At 41.8% G+C, this 24,185-nt stretch overlaps 1 protein-coding gene across 1 annotated transcript in view; it reads right to left on the bottom strand.

The window, feature by feature from the left end:
• Positions 1-12,401: 12,401 nt before the first annotated feature.
• The window catches only part of PXMP2 (peroxisomal membrane protein 2), an 18,529-nt gene continuing 6,745 nt past the window's right edge, over positions 12,402-24,185 (bottom strand). The window contains exons 2-5 of the mRNA XM_044673038.1: positions 22,049-22,165; positions 18,212-18,374; positions 15,695-15,814; positions 12,402-12,793 (exon numbers count right to left, since the gene is read on the bottom strand). Coding sequence (XP_044528973.1) covers positions 12,725-12,793; positions 15,695-15,814; positions 18,212-18,374; positions 22,049-22,165 — 469 coding nt within the window. The 3' untranslated portion in view covers positions 12,402-12,724. The remainder of the gene's footprint in view (positions 12,794-15,694; positions 15,815-18,211; positions 18,375-22,048; positions 22,166-24,185) is intronic.

The raw sequence follows: 24,185 nt of genomic DNA, 5'->3' as shown, positions 1-24,185 counted from the left end.
TCACAGGTCTCTCTCTCTCTCTCTCTCTCTCTCTCTCTCTCTCTCTCTCTCTCTCTCTCTCTCTCTCTCTCTCTCTCTCTCTCTCCCCCCCCACCCTCTCTCTCCCCCTCTCTCTCTCCCTCTCTCTCTACCTCTTTCTCTCCCTCCTCTCTCTCCCCCTCCCTCTTCCCCTCTCTCTCTCTCCCTCTCTCTCAAAGGAAAAAATATCCTAAATGCTTAGCATAACACCTGGCACACAATAGGTGCTTAATAAAAGCTAGTTGACTGATTCTGATTGTGTGCCCTCCACATCCCACTCTAACCTCCCTGTTGCACAGCCCCTTGCCCTCCTGGCAGCTAAGTCATGGAGTGGATAAAGTTTTGGATTTAGAATGAGGAATTTGAATCCTGCTTCAGATACTTGCAGACTGTGAGATGCTGAGCAAGTCACTTAATCTCTCTCAACCTCAAGTTTCCTCATCTGTAAAATAGGAAGAGTAATAGTACCTCCTTCTCACTGTTGTTTTGAGGCTGAGATGTTGTGTAAAATAAATTTGCAAATCAAAAAGGCTATATAAAAGCTAGTCATCATCATCACCACCAGGACTGCCACCAAGAGCCCTCCCTGGCTGGCAGCACCATCCGCAGTAGAGCAAAACCTTGATTACCCCATGTGGTCTTATCTAAGTATGACTTTACCACCACCACCACTCTCTCCCCCTCCACATGTTTGCCCTGCACCTGAATCTTGCTGCATGTCTATACTCACATACAAAACATTCTTGACCAGCTCTCCTCAATCAATCCATCATCAAACATTTATTTATTGGGGAGAGCTAGGTGGCATAGCAGATTGAGCTCCAGGGCTGGCGTCTGGAAGACCTGGGTTTGAATTTGTTGTCAGACACTTCCTAGCTGTGTGTCCCTAGGCAAGTCACTTACCTAGGCCCTTGTCCTTTGGTATTAGGGTTGTTACTAAGACAGAAAGTAAGGGTTTAAACAAAGAGAAACATTTATTCATTAAATGCTTACTAAGTTTCAGGCACAAAAGTGATCCGATGAAGAAGGAAACAGCAAACCAATATCTTTGTCAAGAAAACCCAATGGACAGTATTAAGGCTGGGTGTGCTATATATGGTCCATAGGGTCATAAAGAGTCAGACCCAACAGAAGAACAAAAATGTTGAGTGTACACATATACCTGGGTTCCCACACATGATCTGCTCCATCCCAAACACCACCCACACAAAAGAGCTTCCCAGAAGGCTCAGGCTCAAGCTTGGGCCCCTGGGAGCCTCACCTTGTTTGGTTGCTATGCTTCTTAACTTTCTATTCAGTCAGTGTAACCTCAGATAGATTTGTTGGGATGCTCTAGATTTTTAAAATAAAATGCAAAGAACCATCACTTCAAGAAAATCTTCTGTCTTTCAAAACACCCAATAGCCAAACTCTTCCCCACTGTGTCTTGGCTTTTTCTGCAAATGTGAACTCTGGTGTGGGGCCCTTCAGTCAGTGGGAACCAGCAATTTGGCACCTCCTTTTCACCAGGGGGTTCATGTTCTCATTTTTCTGGCATGAGCTGGCAGCACATCTGTTTGGTTTTCCATTTCTGAGCTGGCATCTGCTGATTAATTTAGCATGTGACTTATGATACAGTTCCCGGGAGGAAATCTGGCTTGATCTCTCCTGCTTTCATTGCTCCCCCTGGGACAAAACACTTAAAGCTTCTTCACCCCATCATCTGACCCTTTTACAGACTACCTGGATACCATTTTCTCTTCATTTGAAAGCATTTTATGGATGCTTTACAGAAAAAAAAATTGCTGCTATATCCCCAACACTCTTCCCCCATCTGGAATCCATCCTTATAAGAAAATACAACCAAACAAAGCAAACCTATGTGCTGATCATGTCTAACAGCGTATTTGTCGTCCCACGCTTTTGGTCCACCGCCCAGTCTTTCCAGAAATGGGATACATGCTACTGCATGAATCCTCTAGACTCAAGACCAACCATTGTATCCATCTAAGTTCTACAGTCCTTTATTTTTTTCACTCCTTTTATCCATCATGGTCATTTATGTCGTTCTCCTGAATCTCTACTTAACACTGAATCAGTTCAAATGAATCTTTCCAAGTTTCTCTGAATTCTTCATAGGCTTGCTCCTGGAATAATCATGTTTCATGATGCGCCTAAGCCACAATTATTCAGCCAGTCAATAGCTATCCACTTTGTTTCCAGGTATTTATTTTGCTTTACTGACATAAAAAAGTGCTACTATGAATCTTTTGATATTGGCCTTTTTTAAAGGAGGTCATTGACTTCTTTGAGGTATATGCCCAGTAGTGGGATTGTAGAATGAAAAAGTATTAGCAATTTAAATCACTTTTCTCATATGATTCTAATTTGTTTTCCAGAAGATTCAGACCAATTCATAGTTGCATCAGGATCATAGAGATAGAAGGGACATTAGAGGTCCAAACTCTCATTTCACAGAAGAAGAAATTAAGACAATGTAAATTGCCCATGGTTGCAAACTATTAAATATTTAAAGCATGATTTGAACATCTTTCTTATTCCAAGGCCAGTACTCCTTTGCACCAACTGGTTATCTAGTATAGTTGTGACATACATCTCTTCTGGGTTAGCTTCTGACTATCATATTTCTCCATCTAAACTGTATAAATTGTTCTTCAGATTCTGCTCACTTCACTCTGCATTAGTTCATACAGGTCTATCCAGATTTTCTGAAACTATCTCATTCATTCACTCATTCTTTTTTTTTTTTTTAAACCCTTACCTTCCATCTTAGAATCAATACTGTATATTGGTTCCAAGGCCAAAGAGTAGTAAGGGCTAAGCAAAAGGGATTAAGGGACTTGCCCAGGATCATTTGGCTGGGAAATGTCTGAGATTAGATTTGAACCCAAGACCTCCCATCTCTAGGCCTGGCTCTCAATCACTACCTAGCTGTACCCTCATTCATAATTTCTTAAAGCACAAAAGTATTCCAGACCATTCACATACCATAATTCATTTAATTATTCCCCCAAATGAAGGGTATCTTTTCATAGTTTCCAGTTCTTTGCCCTTACCAAAAGAGCTGCTGTCAGTGTTTTTGTACACTTAGGTCTTTTTTCTCCTTTCTTTGATTTCTTTGGGGTAGAGCCATAGTGGTAGTATTTCTGGGTCAAAGGGTATGAACAATTTGATAGCTTTGGGGGCATAATTCAGAATTGCTCTCTAGAATGGCTGGACCATTTCATACTTGCACCAACAGTGCATTATTGTAGTTTTTCCCACATCCTCTCCAGCATTTGTCATTTTCCTTTTTGGCCATCTTAGCCAATCCGATCATTGTGAAATGGTATACCGGAGTCATTTTTATTTGTATTTCTCTAATTATTAGTGATTTAAAATGGATTTTTCATATAGTTTAGGTTTCTTCCTCTGAAAACTACCTATTAATTCTGTTTGATCATTTATCTATTTACTCCATCTAAACTACCATTTAGCATGTGACTTATAATACAGTACCCAAGAAGAAAACTTCCTTGATCCCTCCAGCTTCTTCTGGGTGGGGACCAGTTGTTATCCTTTGCTTTTCTGGAACCCAGCCCAGTGTGTATCACAGTGCTAATTAGTAAATGCTCATTAAATTGAGCCTGATGTTACCCATTCCATATTTTTTTATAGCATTGTAGTCTGGTGCTTCTACTTGTCTTATCATCTCTGTGGAAATCTTCAGGCTTAGGAGATGATTCATGGAGACAGAACCTGCCAGAAATCATTCTGATGCTTCTGATATGGGAAATTCATTCCCCTTCATCTGCCTTTGCAATGAGCTTCTCTCTCTCTCTCTCCTCCCCCCCTCTGACTTTTTTATGTGACAGATAGAAATTATTCATTAGGACAGAAGGATGATCTCTTTGTGAGAACTTTCTTTTTTTTAAAATTATTCTTGAAAGGGGAGAAGTTGAGCTTCCTCATTAATATAGTTTTACTCTCTATTTCCTCCTGAAGTTAATTTAATTTCTCTAAAAATTTGGAGGCTATAACAGTTGGTGCATACATGTTTAGTATTGATAGCATTGATTCATTGTCTATGGTACCTTTTAGCAAGATGTAATTTCCTTCCTTATCTCTTTTAATCAGATTAATCCTTGCTTTTGTTTTGTCTGAAATCATGATTGCTAATTCTGATTTTTTTTACTTCAGATGATGCACAATAAATTCTGCTCTAGCCCCTTACCTTTACTCCATGTGTGTCTCCCTGCCTCAAATGTGTTTCTTGTAAACAGCATATGGTAGGATTCTGGTTTTTAATATACCCTGCTGTCCACTTCTTTTTTATGGGTGAGTTCATTGCATTCACATTCACAGTTACGATTACCAACTGTGTATTCTTATTTTCCCCATTAGACCCTGCTCTTTCTCTTTTCACTGTGTCCCTTCTCAGAGGTGTTTTGCTTTTAATTACCACCCCCAACTTCCCCTTCCCTTCTTTTACTTCTCTCTATTGTCTTATTACCCTCCTACTTCTCTATAAGGTAAGATAGGATTCTATACCACGGTTATTATTCCCTTTCCAAGCCACTTGCAATGAGAGTAAGATTTAAGCATTGTCCATCACCACCCACATCCTCCCCTCTACCCTAATAGTTTTTCATGCCTCTTTAGGTAAGATAATTTACCTCATTCTTTCACTCTCTCCTTTTTTTCTCCCAGTGGAATCCCCTTTTCCACTCCTTGATTTTTTTTTTTTTTTTTTGCATATCATATCATTCTAATCATCTTCCTCCTGAATGGGATAAAATCTGTGACTTTTCCATAAGAGCCAAGTATGTAGATATATGTTAGTATTTTCCCTTTCTTTTAGAATGCATCCCCCTCCTCTAACCCACCCTACCCCCCAAAAAAACTTGGCCTTTCATTCACAATCCATCAAATCTTATAATCTAGTAGTCTACCACCAGTAATTCACTCATCTTTTAAAGATGTCAGAGATGATAACTTCTTTTTTTTAACATTTAATAATATTTATTTTTTAGAAAGTTAACATGGTTGCATGATTCATGTTCTTACTTTCCCCTTCACACACCTCCCCCCCCCCCCCCCGCCTCCCACCCCCATAGCCGATGTGCATTTCCACTGGTTTTAACATGTGTCATTGATCAAGACCTATTTCCAAATTGTTGATAGTTGCACTGGGGTGGTCCTTCTAATCTACATCCCCAATCATGTCCACCTCAACCCATGTGTTCAAGCAGTTGCTTTTCTTCTGTTTCCACTCCTGCAGTTCTTCCTCTGAATGTGGGTAGTGTTCTTTTCCATAAATCCCTCAGAATTGTCCTGGGTCATTGCATTGCTGCTAGTACAGAAGTCCATTACATTCTATTTTACCACAGTGTATCTGTCTCTGTGTACAATGTTCTTCTGGCTCTGCTCCTTTCACTCTGCATCAATTCCTGGAGGTTGTTCCTGTTCACATGGAATTCCTCCAGTTTATTATTCCTTTGAGTGCAATAGTATTCCATCACCAGCATATACCACAATTTGTTCAGCCATTCCCCAATTGAAGGGCATACCCTCATTTTCCAGTTTTTTGCCACCACAAAAAGTGCAGCTATAAATATTTTTGTACAAGTCTGTTTATCAGAGATGATAACTTCTGACCAGAACAAAAGGTGGGAGGGTTGGGGGTGAGGAGGAATTTCTTTGATTGGAGACCCAATAAATTGAATCTTTTGGACTCAATATTTTGACATTTCTTAGCCATCTAAAGCTGGGGAATGTTCCTTTCTTGAAAGAATAAATGGCTATCTTCTACTTTGGCTTCTGAGCTCCATGTTTGTGAACTTCTTCTACTGTCTGTGACCCCATCTCGTGTACTCCCACACTCTCTGTCTATGCATACTCCTTCTAATTGCTCTAATATTGACCAAAATAAATAAGAATTACAAATATTATCTTGACCCTTATTGAGTCCCTTAAATTTTCCCTTTTTTTATTTCTCTTTTTAGGCTTCTCCTTGTGTTTGGATTTTCAGTTTAGGTTTGTCTTTTCATCAAGAATGCTTGGTGGGGCCACTGGGTAGTTCAGTGGATTGAGAGCCAGGCCTAGAGACAGGAGGTCTTGGGTTCAAATCTGGCCTTAGATAGTTTCTAGCTGGGCAAGTCACTTAATCCCCATTCCCTAGCCCTTACTGCTCTTTTGCCTTGGAACTAATACATACTATTGATTCTAAGATGGAAGGTAAAGGTTTAAAAAAATGCTTGAAAATCTTCTATTTAATTAAATGACCATTTTCCCCCCTGAAAGAACATATTCATTTTTGCTGGAAGGTGATTCTGGGTTGTAAACCTGGATCTTTTGCCTTCCAGAATATTATATTCTATGCCTTCTAATCCTTTAATGTGGAGGCTGCTAAATCTTGTGTAAACCTGACTGTAGCACCATGATATTTGAATTATTTCTTTCTGGCTATTTGCAGTATTTTCTCCTTGGCTGAGGGGTACTTGAATTTAGCTTTGATATTCCTGGGAGTTGTCATTTGGGGACTTATTTCTGGAAGTGATTTATGAATTCTTTCAATTTCTGTTTTACCCTTGTTCAAGAATACAAGAGCAGTTTGATTTCTTGTATTATAATGTCCAGCTTTTAAATTTTTTTTTTTTATTATCATGGCCTTCAGGTAGTCCAATAATTCTTAAATTGTCTCTCTTAGGTCTGTTTTCTAGGTCAATTATTTTTCAGTGAGATATTTCACATTTTCTTCTGGATTTTTTCCCATTCTTTTGATTTTGTTTGTTTCTTGATGTCTCATGAAGTCATTAGCTTCTAGTTGCCCATTTCTAATTTTTAAGAAATGATTTTCTTCTGTGAGCTTTTGAACCTCCTTTTTTATTTGGCCAATTATGCTATTATTTCCTTCTTGAATTGCTTTCCTTTCTCTTCCTCATTTTTCCTCTGCCTGTCTTAATTTGTTTTTCAAAATCCTTTTAGAGCTGTGGAATGCCTTGCCCTGGGGCTTATAACTTGGTCTTGAGCATTGTTAGTGGCTGGCTCTGGACCTTAGGCTGGGCTTACACAGACCAGGTGTACCTTGTACTGTTCTCTATGCAATGAGCCACCTAACTGCCACTATTATTACCCCTCTTAAAATATCCCCCAACACTAATGCATTGTTGGTAGAGTTGTGAACTGACCCAACCATTTTAGAGGGCAATTTGGAACAATGCCCCAAGGGCTATAAAACTGTGCATACCTTTTGATCCTGTAACACCATCACTGAGACTGTATCCCAAAGAGAAAATAAAAAATGGAAAATGACTTATATGCACAAAAATGTTTATAGCAGCTCTTTTTGTGGTGACAAAGAATTGGAAATTGAAGGGATGTCCATCAATTGGGGAATGACTGAACAAATTGTGGTGCATGTTGGTGATGGAATACTATTATGCTATAAGAAATAATAAGCAACATGATTTCATAAAAATCTGGAAAAATCTGCAGAACTGATGCAGAGCAAAATAAGCAGAACTGGGAAAACATTGTACACAGTAACAGCAATATTATATGATGATTATATGATGAGAATTTAGCTACTCATGCAATTGTCGACATGGAATCTAGAGTTCCCAAACTTGTAGCTTAGTGAGATATGATGAACCCCAAGTTTAGAAATAGTTTGTAGGTTGGAGACCCCCAAAGCTTGTGCTTGTTCCCTGTTCCCTTGGGAATCCACCCTGAAGGGAATCTCAGGCTAGCAGTTGCAGACTGAATAATGGACCCCAGGGCAAATGCTAAATACCCTTTTGTCCTAGGTAGTCTTGCCCATTGTATCAGAGACCCTGTCCCAGGAAGGCACACCTGGGCAGGAACTATCTTTTAGTATCCATTGTGTAAGTAGCCCCTTCCCCTACACCCTAGCCTCTGGCTATGATCCCTTTCTCTAGCTTGATTGTATCCTGTCAGTATAATGTCAATCATCTCTCCCAGCCCCTGGATCTTCCCAAAAGGTATATAAGTTCCCCAATTTCCTTTGTCCCTAGGAGTGGTCATTTAGCGCGGTGTCACTCCCAGGGGGATCAGGGAGCAGAGCGAAGCAGTGTTCCTTTAGACTCTGCACAAGGCGCAGCTCTGCATAAGAGGCCAAGTAGCCCTCATCTCCCCTTTCCCTTGATTAAAGAGTGGTTTTATGACTATTTAATAGTCCCGCGTTTTTCTAAGTTAACACAATGATCTGTGACAATTCTGAAAGACTTATGATGGAGAATGCTAACCACCTCCAGGGAAAGAACTGTTGGAGTGGGATGTGTCAACTGGGTTTCTGGGAACCTCAAGTTTGCCCCTATCCCTTGGGAACTTACCTTAAGGGGAATCCCAGACTGACCTTGTCACATACTGAACAAGATCCCAGTTTAGGTGGGACTAGTAGATATAATCAAATGTTAAGTACCCTTTTTGTCTTAGAAGTTTCTTCCATTGTGTCAGAGTCCTTTCCCAATAAGTCCTGCCCATGGCTGAACTCTTTCTTTAGTGTCCATTGTAAAGTATCAGCCTCTCCCTTATAATTCTGTCTTGAACTTCTCATTTCCTTGTAGCCATTGTAAAGCCAATCAATCACACTTCCCTGTCTTTAGTTCCCCCAAAGGTATATAACTCCCCAAGTTCTATTGTTCTTTGGAGAACCATCTAGCATGGCGATTCTCTCAGAGACACTGTCCCCAGATCTGCCAGAGTTTTAATTCTGTGTGGTATTTAGTGCTGGCTCTGTGTGGCAGCCAATTATTAAGGACCTATCTCTTTCCTGATTAAAGATTTGGTTTTTCTGACTATTTTAGTAGTTCTGTGTTTTTCCAAGTCTACAGATGTATGCAGATCAAAGCATACTGATCTTTCACATCAGTGTAATTACTTGGGGGTTTTGGTTTTGTATGAGCACACTCTTAAAATAATGACTAACACAGAAGTGTGTTTCCTGATAATACATGTATAACTCAGATAAAATTGCTTGCCATCTCCACAGGGGGAGAGAAGGAGATGGTTTGGATCTTATAATTTTGGAAAATGTGTGTTGAAAATTATTATTACATATAATTGCTTCAATGACCTGTTTTTTGTTTTTTGGGAGGCAATTCCATCTTTTTTTTTTAAACCCTTAGCTTCTATCTTAATATCAGTTCTAAGATAGAAGAGGGGCAAGGGCTAGAGAATCAGGATTAAATGATTTGCCCAGGGTCACACAGCTAGGAAGTAGCTAAAGTTGGATTATAACCCAGGATCTCTTGTCTCCAGGACTGGCACACCTCTATCCACTGTGCTACCTACCTGTCCCTTGGCAACTCTGTTAATGGCTCTCTCCTTTTTTCTCTTCTCCCCTTATAGAGGAAAAAAACAACAAAACCTTTATCACAAATATTCATAGTCAAATAAAGCAAATTCCTATATGTCTGAAAATGTATGACTCATTCCATAGCTTTAGTCCATCAGCTTTTTGTTGGTAAATGAGTAGGTAACATGCTTCATTATTAGTTCCTTGCCATTGTGGTTGATAATTGCACTGTTCTTAGGTCTTTTCAAAATTATTTTTCTTTATGATTTTGTGGTTATTGTCTACAATTCAGTGATGGGCAAACTACAGCCCGAGGGCCAGATGTGGCCCCCTGAAATGTTCTATCCAGTCCTGTGACATTATTCCTAATCTGATGAATACAATGAGTAGGATACAATACAATAAAACTTCGAAAGTGTTGCCTTAGAAACAGACTGACAGATGAACATTTCCTTTCCTTTGGCCCCCTCTTTAAAAAGTTTGCCCATCACTGGTCATTCATTTTCCTGGTTCTTTCCATTTCAATTCTGCATCAATTCATAAAAGTCTTCTCTGGAGTAAGATCAGGAAGAGCTCTAGGACAGCAAATAGTTAGTGCTGACTCTCTCCATAAAGATGTGGTTGGTCTATTTTTTCTCCCATGTTATCCTATGTATAATAAACTATTTAATCAAAACATGTTTCTAAATCCATTAGTGCATTGCAAAATAACCTCAGAGAGTGTAGTATTTCAAGACAAAAGGGTTTCTGCCGGATATAGAGGATAGGTTTCATATTTTAATATTCACATCAAAGTTATATTTCGGCCCCTAGATTAAGTTTGGAATCTGGGCAACAAGGATTGAACAAAAGTTGCTTTTTGGATGGAGATGAGAAAAGAGCAACCTGAGAGTTTGTGGGGTTGGCTGCCATCTGGTGGCCTGAAAGTATGCAGCAGCTTATTACACACAGCTACCTACCTCTGGGGGAAACGTCCCAGAGTAGCTCAGATGCCAGTCTGGTCTAATAGCTCAAGCAGATTGCCACCTGGAAGCTAATTCAGAGATTGTTCCTGGCTAAATAAATTCATTTACTGAATAATTAACACAATCTTGCCCTGTCTCCCAGTATGCTTAAGGGAGGTAAAAATCAGCCACCATAAAAGAGTTGCATACCAAGGTCTATTTCTCAGAATAGAGGGCAAGTTTTATCATGTTTCTAATGTTCTTACACAGTGCCTGGAACACCTTTTTTTAACTCTTAATTTCTGTCTTAGAATAGATTCCAAGGCGGAAGAGCGATAAGAGCTCTGCAAATGGAATTAAGTGACTTACCCAGGGTCACAGAGCTAGGAAGTATCTGAGAACAGATTCTGGCACATAACTTAATAAATGCTTTTTTCTTTCCTCCCTCCCTCCTTCCTTCCTTCCTTCCTTCCTTCCTTCCTTCCTTCCTTCCTTCCTTCCTTCCTTCCTTCTTTCCTTCCTTCCTTTCTTCCTGTTTGTTTTGTTTTGATTAAATAACACTTGGATCAAAGCCACCCTACCAAAAGAATAGGGAAAAGCAAGCATTTTTGCCTATTCTTTGCTAATATCACAGTATGGACAGATATATCCCCATCCCTTAGTAGTGAGAACAGATCAACTGCCATCTTGTCAAACAGATATTAAAGGATAACTCTTTCTGTTGGGTCACTAAATCTGAAGCCTCAGTCCTGAATATCTTTTGGAGACCTGATTTCCTAAATTCTGTGTTGCTTTTTTGGTTTGGATCTGTGGATCAATGATTTACTTGGCCAATGCAGACTGGTAACTCACCTTTGACCTGTAGTCCAGAGGGCACTAAAAGGCTTAATGATTTGCCCATCATCATACTGCTGGTTTGTGTCAGAGGCAGGCCTTCAACAAAGATCTTGATTTTGAGGTTAATATGGTGTCACTACATTTTATTATACTTATGGGAATGTATCCTGAAATTGAGGAGTCAAAGGCTCACATGATTGCTTTCTAGCCATTGTTAGCAACCCAGGGCTGGCTTTTACAATCTCAGGCATGCATCAAGCCCCATTATAGCCATATTAACTGGGAAGTGATGTAGTATCTACTTTATTTTCATAGCTTATGGGGCTCCAACCAGAAAAATATTTCAAGGAAATATGATTTTGTCAATGTGAGCTCTCCTTCTGCCAACAGAAATCACAACCACTCTGTTTACAGGTACCATGGAGTGTTGGATGGATAGCTGAATTTAGAGTTGGGAAGAAGCCCACCTCTGACACCATTTCATTTCAAGAAACATTTGTTGAGACATTGTGCTAGGCATTGAGGATGCAAAGACAAAAGGAATCCATCAAACAAACAGTAAAAAAGTCAGGCTCTGAGTATGGCCAATCATGGTCCAGAGAAGAGAAAATGAATCATATCTCCCTCTTAGCAGACTAGGGCTATGAGTGCAGAATGTTGAATATGTTGTCACATATGTCTTTGTATCTGTTAGGTTTTGCCAATCTTTGTCACAAGAGAGGGTTCAAACCTGGAGATGGGTCGAGAAAGTGCTGCATGCAGAAATGATTATTTGGCAACAATAAAACTTACTTAAAACCACAGAATCAAGAGAGTAACAAATGTAAACCTCTTAATAATCTGGCTCTGACTTATCTATTCAGGTTGATTTTACATCCACGTATCCTTCATACCAGCTAGTTTGTACACCACATTCCATTTCTTATGCCTTTGCCCAGGCTGTCTCCAGTGCCTGGATTCCTTTCCCACCTCATCTCTGACTCTCTTTGAATTCGTTGCTTCCTTCCAAGCTCAGTTCAAGCACCACTTCCTAGAGGAAACCTTTCTTGATCTTCCCCTTTAAAAGAACTGTTTTTGTGATCTGTTGACTGAGTATGCAGGGTTTTCCTCTAGCAAATGTAAGCTCTTTGAGAGGAGGGAGTGTTTCCTTCTTGTCTTGGTCTTCCTAGATCCCAGAGTGATGCCTAACCCATAATAGGCCCTTAATAATTTGTAATGAATGAATGGGTGAATAGCACAATCCACTGAGGCCACTGCCATATTGCTAGTGATTGGTTCAAGAAATAAAAATGCCATTATGAAGTTACATTGTTGTTTATTTTAATTTTGATTTATTTATAATTTATTTCTCAATACATGCTGATTCTTTAAATGCCAAAACTTCTATTTAAAGGACACAACCCACTGAAAAGACCTAATGCCTATCTTGGGCACAGGATTCTGTGTTAACCAATTTTTTTTATCACACCCATACTTCTGGATCATGAAGAATCACTTATAGTCATTAATGCTTCAGTGAAGCCCTCAGAGGGCAATTTCAGCACTCTGTCAGAATGAGCCACAGCCTGTCTCCAGGGCCTCTAGGCCAAGGGACTTTGGTGAACCTGCTGTGTTTTTCGGGCCATCTTCACTTCCCAAGAGAGGCCAGGTAGGTGTACCAGAAGAGGGCCACCATGTTGCCAAACAGCACCCGGAACTGGCAAAGGAAGAGCAGGCAAAGTCAGCGTGAGGGGGATGATGTGGGTTGGAGACCATTCTCGCAAGAGGTCATCTTTGCTCTTCATTGCATCCATCCTTAAGCAAGGAAACAGCCAGGGACCAGCCCTTCATTCGGGGCAAGCATGGCTATTCTAAGAAGCTGCTTAAAACCTTACATTTCCATGATACCATGTTGACTACCACATCTCACAGCTCATTCAGACCATCAGATAACAATCTACACCCCAGGAGAACCCAAACAGAACCTCCACACCACAGCTAATACCGAACATGTTACTATGACCCAACCAGATCAGTTTATGATGGCCCCAAAGCTATAAGTCATCAGGATGGCTATGTGCTGTACTGACCATCCTGCTGCCACCTAGATTAGCAACTACACCATGGCCCACATTGTCTGCCACATTATAAACCAAATAGATAACAGCCCGTGGAACCCAAAGAACTATAGGTCATCTTGAATGAGTGAATGAGGTAGCTATGGGGCTACATAGTGCACAGAATGCTGGAACTGGAAGTAGGAAGAGCTGAGTTCAAATCTCGCCTCAGACACTAATCCATTATATGACTCTGGGCAAGTCACTTGGTCTTTGTTTACCTTAATTTTCTTATCTGTATGGCATAATACTTATAAAATACTTTTTAAATCTTAAAGTATTACATAAATGCAAGCTATCATCATCGTTATTTCTTTTGCTATATGGACCATCACGTCATACACCAATATTGACAATCATGCTACAGATCATACTGATCATCACCCAAAAAGATCTCCCTGCCACAGTACATACTGACCACAACCCAACACAAACAGGCATACATGGCATGATCCCTTCTGACCTCCATGATGTAGCTCATTCAGCCCTCCACATCACAACCCAAAGAAACAGACCTGAAGCCCATTCTGACCATAACCCCATGACCCAAAGAGCCTACCACACAATGCCCCATTCTGATTGGCACACCATAACCTGTCTTACTTTTACACCATGACAGAAATATGATTACTACAACTTAGCCAGTTTGGCTCACTGTGTTTGAGCAAATGTCTTGATTTTTAAAACATAAGATGGAGGGAGGTAGAAGAGATGCATGGAATTTGTAAACTAAAGACTGGTGGGTTGGACTTCAATTTTTGGTAAAACACTAGAATGTATAATTAAAGAGATGGTTGGTGAATATACAGATGCTCCCCAGATGTGTGACTCTGGGTAAGTCACTTCACCCCCATTGTCTAGCCCTTACCACTCTTCTGCCTTGGAACCAATACTTAGTATCAATTCTAAGACAGAAAGTAAGGGTTTTAAAAAACAAAACAAAACCTAATATGGTTTCCTCAGGAACAAGTAGTTATACCTGACTAAGGTCATTTTCCTTACTTTTTCTACCATAATTCAGAGGAATGCTGTAAATAAAGATCTCAGCAAAGCTTTTGCCAAAGTATAGCAAGATGGCACAAGACGGCACAATGTGGACTACTTCAAGTTGGGTGGATTTAGATTCAAAAGAATGGCTGGATCCAAAGGTTGATAATACTTTACTGTCATAAAAAAATCCCTTACCTCCCATCTTAGAATCAGTACTATGTATTAGTTCCAAGGCAGAAAAGCAGAAAGGACTAAGCAATGGGAGTTAAGTGACTTGCCCATAGTCACACACCTGGGAAGTGTCCAAGGCCATATTTGAACCCAGGATCTTTCCTCTCTGGGCCTGGCTTATTATCCACTGAGCCACCCAAGTTGCCCTCCTTAATGCCATTTTGTATGGAAGTCTCAAGTGACATGCCTTAGGGGTTTTTTCTTATCCCCGTGTTTCTAAAAGATTTTTTACCAATGGCTCAAAAGCATGTTTATCAAATTTCCAGATGAAACAAAGCTAGGAGGCATAGCTCACATGTTAGATGATAGAATCAGGATTCAAGAGAAATCTCAATTGGTTAAAAGGATAGACCTAATCTAATAAATTGAAATTTAACAGTAGGTTGTAAAGATCTAGATGGGTTCAAATGATCAACTTCATAAGTATAGGATGGGACAGGGAGACAAGGAGCTCAAGGTGCTCCATGGCAAATCAAAAAATGCTAATGTTACCTTGAGTTGTCTTAAGACAAGGCATAATGACCAGAACATGGGAGGCCGTATAGAGCATTTCTAAAATTCTCTGTTCAATTCTGGCAATATTTTAGAGCAACCACTGCCAAGTTCTCAGTATATAAACGAGTGGTCTAGGATGGTAAAAAACTAAGAACACTGAAAGCCACATCATAGGAGTGTTGGTTGAAGGAGCTTGGGAGATGTACCCTAGAGAAGACCTGGCAAGGGGCAGAGGGGATGAAACAGGAAAGCTGGCATTAATTACTGGAAAGCAACCATATAGAAGAAGGCTCTGCTTGGGCCCAGAGGGAATGAAAACCAGGAGAAATGGATGAAGGGATGCTGTTTCTGTCCCTCCTGCTGGAATGTCTTCCCACCTCACCTCCATCTTTTCAAATCTTTAGCTTCCTTCAAGCCTCAGGCTTAGTGAAATGGGCTGCTTGGGAAGCAGGTTTCCTTTTCAGGTAGGGGTAGGAGTATATAGCCTCTGAACTCCCTTTCAACTCTGAAAGTCTGTGATTCTGGGAAGGGATCAACTGTCACAAGTATTTTTGATTGGGGAAGGTCCCTGAGAGGAGCCCATGCTGGAAGGATAACGAAGGAGGTAGAATTTGGGGGTGAACAATGAAAGTGAAGCATAAAAACAGCATATCACCAGTTTCCTTGATTTCAGAGAAATTAAGACCATCCTGTTTGAAAACAGGGACTGCGATAATAAGCCATTGGAAACATCCTCAAAAAGGGATGAGTGAGAAAGCGAAATTTAACTATGTATGGTTCCTTACCTGCAGAGGAATATAGTTAATGTTAATAAACTGAACTGGGGTCCAGATTTTCCAGTTCATTTGTAGAGCAGGCCAGTAACCTGTTTTCACCTTTGCAGAGAAGGCTGCCATGTTTTTCCCCTAGAAAATGAGAAGTGATGATGTTTAAATGACACATCCACGACCATCAGACACAACTTATTTATCACCATGTTGGCCTTGAGTCTCTGACACCTCAAGGCTTCCACATTCTTTGCCATCCTGGGTTTGTAGACAGACCCTTTTGGGATTGGTAAATTACTCATGATTAGTGATCAAATGCTTAAGGTACATGCAGCCTGCCCAAATTCTTCCATCATCCCTGATTCACTGTTGTGGGTGTTAATGCGTCGAGGATGGCATGCTTCAACTAACAAGAATTGGATAAGGGGAAGTTAAGTGGTTCCATAGATAGAGAGTCAGGTGGTTCTAGGTTCAAATCTAGCCTCAGACACTTCTTAGCTGTATGACCCTGGGCAAGTCACTTAACCCCAACTGCCAGGCCCTTTTCTGCCTTAGAATTGATATAAGAATTGGACCGCTGTTTACTAACAAAATTAGACTTACCAGAAGTGGCCTTGTGAGACCAATGGCACTAGTGTTAAGAACAAAGGCCACACATCTCAGATACTGAACTTTCAAAAGCACTTATGACATACCAACTATATGCCAGGCACTGTGCTGGGTTCTGGGAATGCAGAGACAAAAACAAGACTACTATTAAAGAGCTTACATTCTACTGAGCAGGCACCATGTTTTTACAAATAAATGGATGCAAGCTAATTCGAGGAGCAACAGCAACTCAGCTCTCTCCTCTGGAAAACAAAGTAATTGTACTAGATGGCCCTTGAGGTTCCTTCAAACCCTAAACCCATGCTGAAATGAATTAGGGCAACTAGGAAAGACTTCCTATAGAATATGGCCCCTAAACTGAGCCTTGAAGGAAGCTAAGGACTCTAAGGGCAGAAGGAAAGGAGGATGTGCATTCCAGGCAGGGATGACATAAGATACTGAAATTTGTTCTCTAGGTGGCAAAGTGACCTCACTTATTTACCCACAAATACAACCTGTACTGAGGGTACTGCCATGTAGCATGGATAGAAGACATGGAGAGTGAAGATGGGAACCAGGTTCCATGGGCAGCAGGGACTTAACCTACACTCATAGATTTTTCTTTTCTTGTTTAAACTTTTATTAGCAGGAGCAACCAGGAGACTCAGTGGATAGAGAACCAGGCCTGGAGACAAGGGGTCCTGCTTCAAATCTGGCCTCAGACACTTCCCAGCTGTGTGACCCTGGGCAAGTCACTTAACCCCCATTGCCTAGCCCTTTCCAGTCTTCTGCCTTGGAACCAATGCACAGTGTGGAGTCTAAGAGGGAAGGAAAGGGCTTAAAACAACAACAATAAACTTTTATTAGCATTTCTCCTCCTCTACAGAGCATTCTCCAGTTGACTATTCTCTGCCAACCTCCTGTGGCATTCTACTTTGTAGCACTCGTATCTGTGTGCAGTGTATATCTTCCCCACATCTCAGTTGAATATTAGATCCTGGAAGGCAGGAATCAATTGCAATCATTTATTAAGCATCTACTCTGGGCCAGGCATTATACTAAGGCCTGGGGCTACAATGGCAAAAAAGTGGAAAAAATCCTTGTTCTCAAGAAATTTATAGTTCATAATCTAATGGGTGGGGAGGACCAAGATGTCCCTATTTAGGGATAAGGCCTGGACCTGTGATATCAATGAAACAGGCAACTCCCATATGAGGAAACTCTTATTAATAATACAGTTAGAAACCTCCTTTTCTCTTTTAGTTTTTTTTTAAATCCTTACCTTCTATCTAAGAATAAATGCTAAGTATTTATTCTAAGGCAGAAGAGCAGAAAGGGCTAGGCAATTGGGTTAGTGGACTTGCCCAGGAACACACAGTTAGGAAGTGTTTTAGGTCAAATTTGAAACCAGGACCTCCTGTCTCCTGGCCTAGAGCTCTATCCCTTGAGCCCCTCTCTTTTTGCTTTTATAAATGGGATATTTACTATGAACCTTCTCTTCTTAAAGAGTTGCCCAGAGCCAAGGATTCCAAGAATGAGAGATGAGAAGAGAGTGTATTCCAGTCTTGGAGGACAAAGGCACGGGGACAAGAAAGGAAGTATCCAGGGTAAGTAATAACATTTAGGCTGGTATTCCTGGATCATTGAGTTTGGCGAGAGGAGTAGAGTAGAAGCAGGTTGAGGCCAGGTTGTGAGGAGCTTTAAATAGCAAGCAGAGAATTTATATTTGATCTTTGAGGTAATAGGGAGCCACTGAAGTTTCATGAGTAGGGGAGTGACATGGTTAGGCCTGTGTTTTTGTCTCTGCATTTCTGACCCACCGCCACATTGAGCAGAGGGCCTTGCCTACCGGTTGGTGCTTAATATGTGTGTATGTTGGGCTGAACTGAATTAACACAGTCTTCTGGAAGCTGGTGAGTGGAAATGAGTCACATGGAAGAGACCAACCTCAAGAAGGTTCATGCAGAAGAAGAACAACAACAGGAAGGCCGGGGCAAAGACAAGTCGGTCCAACAAGAGCCTCCTGACTCCTGAAAAGGGGACAGCAGCAGGGATCCAGTGGTCCAGGTACAGGTAGAAGAAGTGACTGAGAGGTCCTGAGAAGAAGAAACTGACCCCAAACCCAGACACACCACTGGCTGTGGCTTCTGTCCATGGTCCTGACCTGGCTCAGCCCTGTCAGGAGAGCCCAAACCCTTCCCGCCACTGAGGGGGCCCATTAGCCACTTTGGGCAGCAACAATGTGCTGTCTCCAAGCAGCCTTGTTTTCCCCTGCTTTAGCTTCCTACCGCTGACTACTGCCCCCCCCACTCCTCCACAATGAGACAACCCTGCACCAACCAGGCACTCTGGGCAGGGAGTTGGCGAACCTTCAAAATAGATAGATAGGGAGCAGCTGGGTGGCTCAGTGGATTAAGAACTAGGTCTGGAGACAGGAGGCCATGGGTTCAAATCTGGCCTCAGGCCCTTCCTAACTGGGTGATCCTGGGCAAGTCACTTCAACCCCATTGCCTAGCCCTTACATAGTATTGATTCCAGGACGGAAGGTAAGGATTTCAAAAAGAGAGAGATAGATAACTATACTTAAATAGAATTTATTTCCTTTGTTTCTCTAGGTGTTTTATTTTGTGAACTTAAAAATATTATTCCAAGAAGGGGTTCATAGGTTTCACCAGACTGCCAAAGGGTCCTAGGATATACACAAACATTTAACTTGATGGTCCATGGGGTCCATGAGGTCAAAGCTATTTTGGGGGGTCCATGAGGTCAAAGCTATTTTCCCAATAATACTAGAACATTGTGATTTCTGATACAGTAAATACTGATAAATATAAACAAAAGATCCTTGAGAGGGAATCTCCAGTGATTTTTAAGAGTGTAAAGGGATGATCTAAGGATAGCTGGGGTTAGGTTAGGCTAGGCTTGTCTCTGCTGTAGGTTATTTAGGTTCTAAATGCTGAAGATACCTGGAAGTTAAATGACCTTGGGCACCAGTAGTGCTTGACTTAGAGTTAGGAAAGTCTGAGTTTAGATTTTGCTCCAATACTGACTAGATGAGCAAATTACTTCAGCTCTCTCAATTGTAGCTTTCTCATTTCTGAAATGAGAATAACAATGCCTGAAGTACCTACCTCACAGGGTCGTGGTAAGGCTCAAATCCTGACTGTTACCTCCTTTCTGTGTGACCTTGGGCATATCTCTTAACCTCTCTGGGCCTTAGCTTCCTCACCTGTAGAAGGAGGGAGAGGTAGACTAGATGGTCTCTGGGGTCTCTTGTAGTTCAAGGTCTAAATCTATAAGCCTATGTCTCTCTTCCTCTCTCTAGCTCTCTCTAAATCCTTGCCTTCTGTCTTAGAATCAATACTGGGTGTTGGTTCCAAGGCAAAAAAGAGGTAATGGCTAGGCAATTGCAGTTAAGTGACTTGCCCAGGATCATACAGCCAGGAAATGTCTGAATCCAGATTTGAACCCAGGACCTCCTGTTTCCAGATCTGATTCTCTATCCACAGTGCCACTTAGCTGCCCCTGAGCAGAAGTCTCTGAACCTCTCTGGGCCTCAGCTTGTTCGGCTGTTGAAGGTGGAAAGGGTGGCCTCAATGGTCTCTGAGGCCCCTTCTAGGAGATCCCATACTCTTATGTACATAAAAGTGTTTTGTAATCCTTAACCATCTATAAATGTCAGCTATCATTCATAGATCTGTGAAAAGCATGCTGGTCAGAGAAAGAGAACTTGTGTTTGACTCTGTTCTTTTACCAATTCCTGTGCAGCCCTGGGCATAGCACTTCCTCTCTGAGCCTTAGTTGGCAAAGTGGAGGGATTGGACTTGGTGGTTTCTAAGATCCCTGCTAGCTCCAGATCTAGGAAAGGGGAGGTAGTATTTATTTAGCGTTCAGGAACAAATGGTAGGATAGAGATGCAGAAACCCTCAGACCTAGCTTGGATGCATTCTTTTTAAAAAAGGAAGGTAGCTACGCGGCATAGGGTTCAGATCCCATCTCAGACACTCGCTAGCTGTGTGACTCTGGGCAAGTCACTTAACCAACATTTGCCTCAGTTTCCTCCTCTGTAAAATAAAAAAAGGGAGTAGCAATGCAACAGGTGATCTTGTCCCTAACCTGGGATGCCTAGAAGAAGGGGAGAGATTATAAGAATGAGAATCGTTCTTCTTGGGAGTTATTTTTTAAAATGACATCTATTTAAAATCTTAGGTCCCCCCAAATCTTGTTTTGGATCCAAATATTGCTAGTCCTAAGCTTTGGTATTGCTCTCTAGCAATTAAAAAACAAGAGACTCAGGCATAGGCTTCTTTAGGTTGAGCTTTATCTTCCACATCAGCACTTGGAAAGATTAGGCTGAGTCTCAGTCACCAATGTCCTTACTTCACCCAGAGATTCCTAGAAGTGAGCTGGTCCTCTCTTGCCTGGAACCATCAGCTCCTGGGAAGGCAGCCCTGATGAGAAATGACCTTTGATCTGTACCTCCAGCAGCTCTGTGCCTTTGATTTGGCTCCCTGCCTTCTTCAAATTTTCTCTGACCTTGTTTCTCAGACTGAAGGTATTACCATTATTATTTTTTTTATCTAGATTTGGAATTTCATTGCTGTAGGAAATACCTGGTAAAGAAGCTCACTGTACTCATGAAGACCGGCAATGATTCTTCCACTTATAGTTTTAGAGAATTGCCCAGGACATTGACAGGTCAAGGGACCAGCCTAAGGTCACATAGCCAGTAAGAGTCTGAGATAGGACTTGAAGCTAAGTCTTCCTGGATCCAAGGCTGGGTCTTGGTAATTGCTATCTTTTTATTTTTTTAAACTCTTCTCTTTTGTCTTAGTACCAGTTCTAAGATAGAAAAGTGGCAAGGGCTAGGCAGTTGGGATTAAGTGATTTATCCATGGTGATATAGTTAGTAAGTATCTAAGGCTAGGTCTAACCAGGTCCTCTGGACTCCAGGTGTGGTGCTCTATTCACTGTGGGTAGTTGCTATACTTGCTGCTGTCTTTACACAGACCCTCTGGGATTTCAAATGAGCAGAGTACATGTTCCTGTTCTTTTCCATAGAAATGGCAGACCTATCAAAGTATAGTTTATATCTATGGGGCTTTAAGGTTGGCAAAGCACTTTCTTCACATCCCATGGAATGGATAGTGTTGACATTACTATTCCCATTTTACAGATGAAGGAAGCAAGGTTCAGAAAAATGAATTGTCTTGACCATGAGCACATAGCTATTAAGGCTTTGAGACAAGTTTTGAATTTGGAGTTTCTTGACTCCAGGTTCCACAACTCTATCTCATAGGCTACACAGTATCTCAAGTTATATTCTATGGGCTCCCCTCCGTATTAATTATACTTTTTTTGTTATTGAATTTAAAAACTTCTCTGACTATGACCCTGAGCAAGTCATTTAGCCTCTGTCTTTCTCTGTTTCCCCGTCTGTAAATTGAAGGAGTTGGACTAATTGATCTCTGAGTTCCCATCTAACTCCAGAGCTATGAGCTTATGGTAATAATGGGGTTTGTTGACATACCTTTGCTGATTTGGTTCTCCTTGACCCAACAAATAAATAAGTTCCAAAGCAAAGAGCAGTCTTAATGTGAAGAAAGAGGTAAGGGAAAAGGCCATAGCCCTGGTATTTTCCAGTTTACTTTCATATCTCCTTTCTACAAGTTTGGAAACTAGAACCACTAGGGGTTAATTGGCTACTTGGAGGCAGTTCCACATTCCTCCTTTTTAATTAAAGGTCTCAACACCAGTCATCATGCTTTGGTAACTCTTACTCACCCAAAAAGAGCATATCTGAGAGGCCCTCTAGGGTCCAGATTTTGAGACCATCTTCCCTTTTTCCGGATGCTCTCAATGATTTGAGACAGGAAATTCCCAAATGCTGACAGAATCCCACTGTAGACAGAGGACAGGTAGTTAGAAGGATGGTTATCTTGGTGGATGGAGGGAGGATAAGGCCATGATAACTGTGTTCATGTATTTGAAGAGTTGTCCCATAGAAGAGGGATGGGAATGTTCTACTTGATTCCAATGGGTAGAATGAAAACAATGGTGGAAACTGTAGCAGGGCAAACATAAGCTGGAGGTAAGGAAAAAACCTTTCCAGCCATTAGAAATATCCCTCTGTAAAATGAGTTGCTTTTCATTAGATGACTTCAAGCCAAGACTGCCTTAATTCCTTCAGCCAATCTTCTTATAATGTAATTTTGAGTCGCCTTACCATCCTGACCACCCAAAATGATGTGCTCCAGCCAATGTCCTTTCTAAAATATGGCAGCCAGAACCAAAGATAGTAGAACTTCAGACTAGCAAGGTCTGACTAAGAGAAAGGACAATGCAGCAGGTCACATTTCTGGGACTGGAAAGTTCCTAAGTAAATTCTATGCAATTTTAGGGAGCCTGGGGGATACTATGAACTGAGGGGATCTATGAAGGCCTTGGGCAGGGAAGACTAGTGGACCCAAGTTTTGAAGAGACTAAGGGATTCCAAGAGATAAAGATAAGGAGAAATAGATTTGAAGGCAAGGGGATCAACCTCTGTCTAGGCACATGTGAGAATGACTCATGTAGGGAAGCACAAGGAGATCCATTTGGATGGAAGTTACAATCAGTGAAGGCCAGTAATGGGAAATAAACTTAAAAAAGTAGGATGTGAAGGATTTAAAGATTTTAGTTAATACTTTATGCTAGAGGCAATAGAGAGCCGTATAAGTTTCTTGAGCAAAGGGAGGGTTGCATTTCTTTTTCTTTTCTTTATGAACAGCCCTGTGATTTCAGTGAAGGGAAAGCCCTTCTAGCAAAAGGGATCAGCACCTCCTTTGTAGCTTAGTTTTAGAGAGCTGCCTGGAACCCACTGAGGTTAAATGATTTATTTGCCCAGGATCCTACAGGTTAGGAGTGAACCCAGGCCTTCCTCACACTGGCCACACTACAAGTCTACCCACTACACCAGGCTGCCCCAAACATCAGATGTATACTGTAGGAATATCATTTGGACAGCTGTATAGAGGACAGATTAGAGGCAGGGAGGCTACAGTTGGGAGGATTTTGCAATGATTTAGGGGAGAGCCGATGAGGCCTGGTTTAGGCTGGTTGTGGCATCAGTGGAGGAAAGGTTACAGATGCAAGATCTATCTTGGAAACAAGTGACGAGCAAAAGATGGTCCAGTCATGTTCTGATGCCAGCTGGGCACTACAGCTGAAAACCAGGAAACTGCTCACAGGTGTGGAAATCACAGCCTTGCCTGGTGGCTGCAGAGAGAAGTCTGACTATGGACCGGCTTCTCAGAAATGCTGCCTCTAGAGTCTATCAGACAAGAGCAAAAGTAGCGCCTGCCCGCGCAGGAATAAAGAGGGCCGGGGGCTGGAGCGACAAGGGGCACGCAGCCTGACCCTGGGCATCTCAGCTTCCCCTCCCTCCCAAATCAAAGATGGAGGATAGGCAGGGCCGGCAAGAAAGCTTTCAGGCACTCCCCGAGAGCCCTCAATCTGCCCTTGGTCAAGGGTATCCCAGATTAGGTGCCTTCAAAGAGGCTGATGCTCTATTTACAGCTATTCCTAAACAAACTTGGGCGCGCCTAGAGTGTCGCGGGTTGCCAGCAGAAAACCCCCAGTAGCTTCCGAACGAAGTACGGGAGTGGGGCGGGGGCCCAAGGCGGAGCCTTGCTCTGACGCTCTGCCTACGACAGAAGGGGTTTCCTGGTCACTGGAGGTAACCAGAGAAACAGAGGCGCTTGGCTTGGCTTAATTGCCATCTTACCCCGCCTGCTTTCTCAACCTCTTCTTTAACACACGCCCCACGCCCCAGTCCCGTTCCCCCCTTCAAACCCGCCCCCCCACCTGGCCCCACCCCTACCCCTTCTTGCCTAGCCCCTGTCCCTTTCCCCTTCAGATCCGTGCAGGTCAGGCCCCTCCC

The sequence above is a fragment of the Gracilinanus agilis genome, chromosome 1 (assembly GCF_016433145.1).
Source record: "Gracilinanus agilis isolate LMUSP501 chromosome 1, AgileGrace, whole genome shotgun sequence".
In the NCBI taxonomy this organism is placed as follows: Eukaryota; Metazoa; Chordata; class Mammalia; order Didelphimorphia; family Didelphidae; genus Gracilinanus; species Gracilinanus agilis.
Note: the sequence above shows the minus strand (reverse complement) of the source record. Positions and strands in the feature narration are given on the sequence as shown.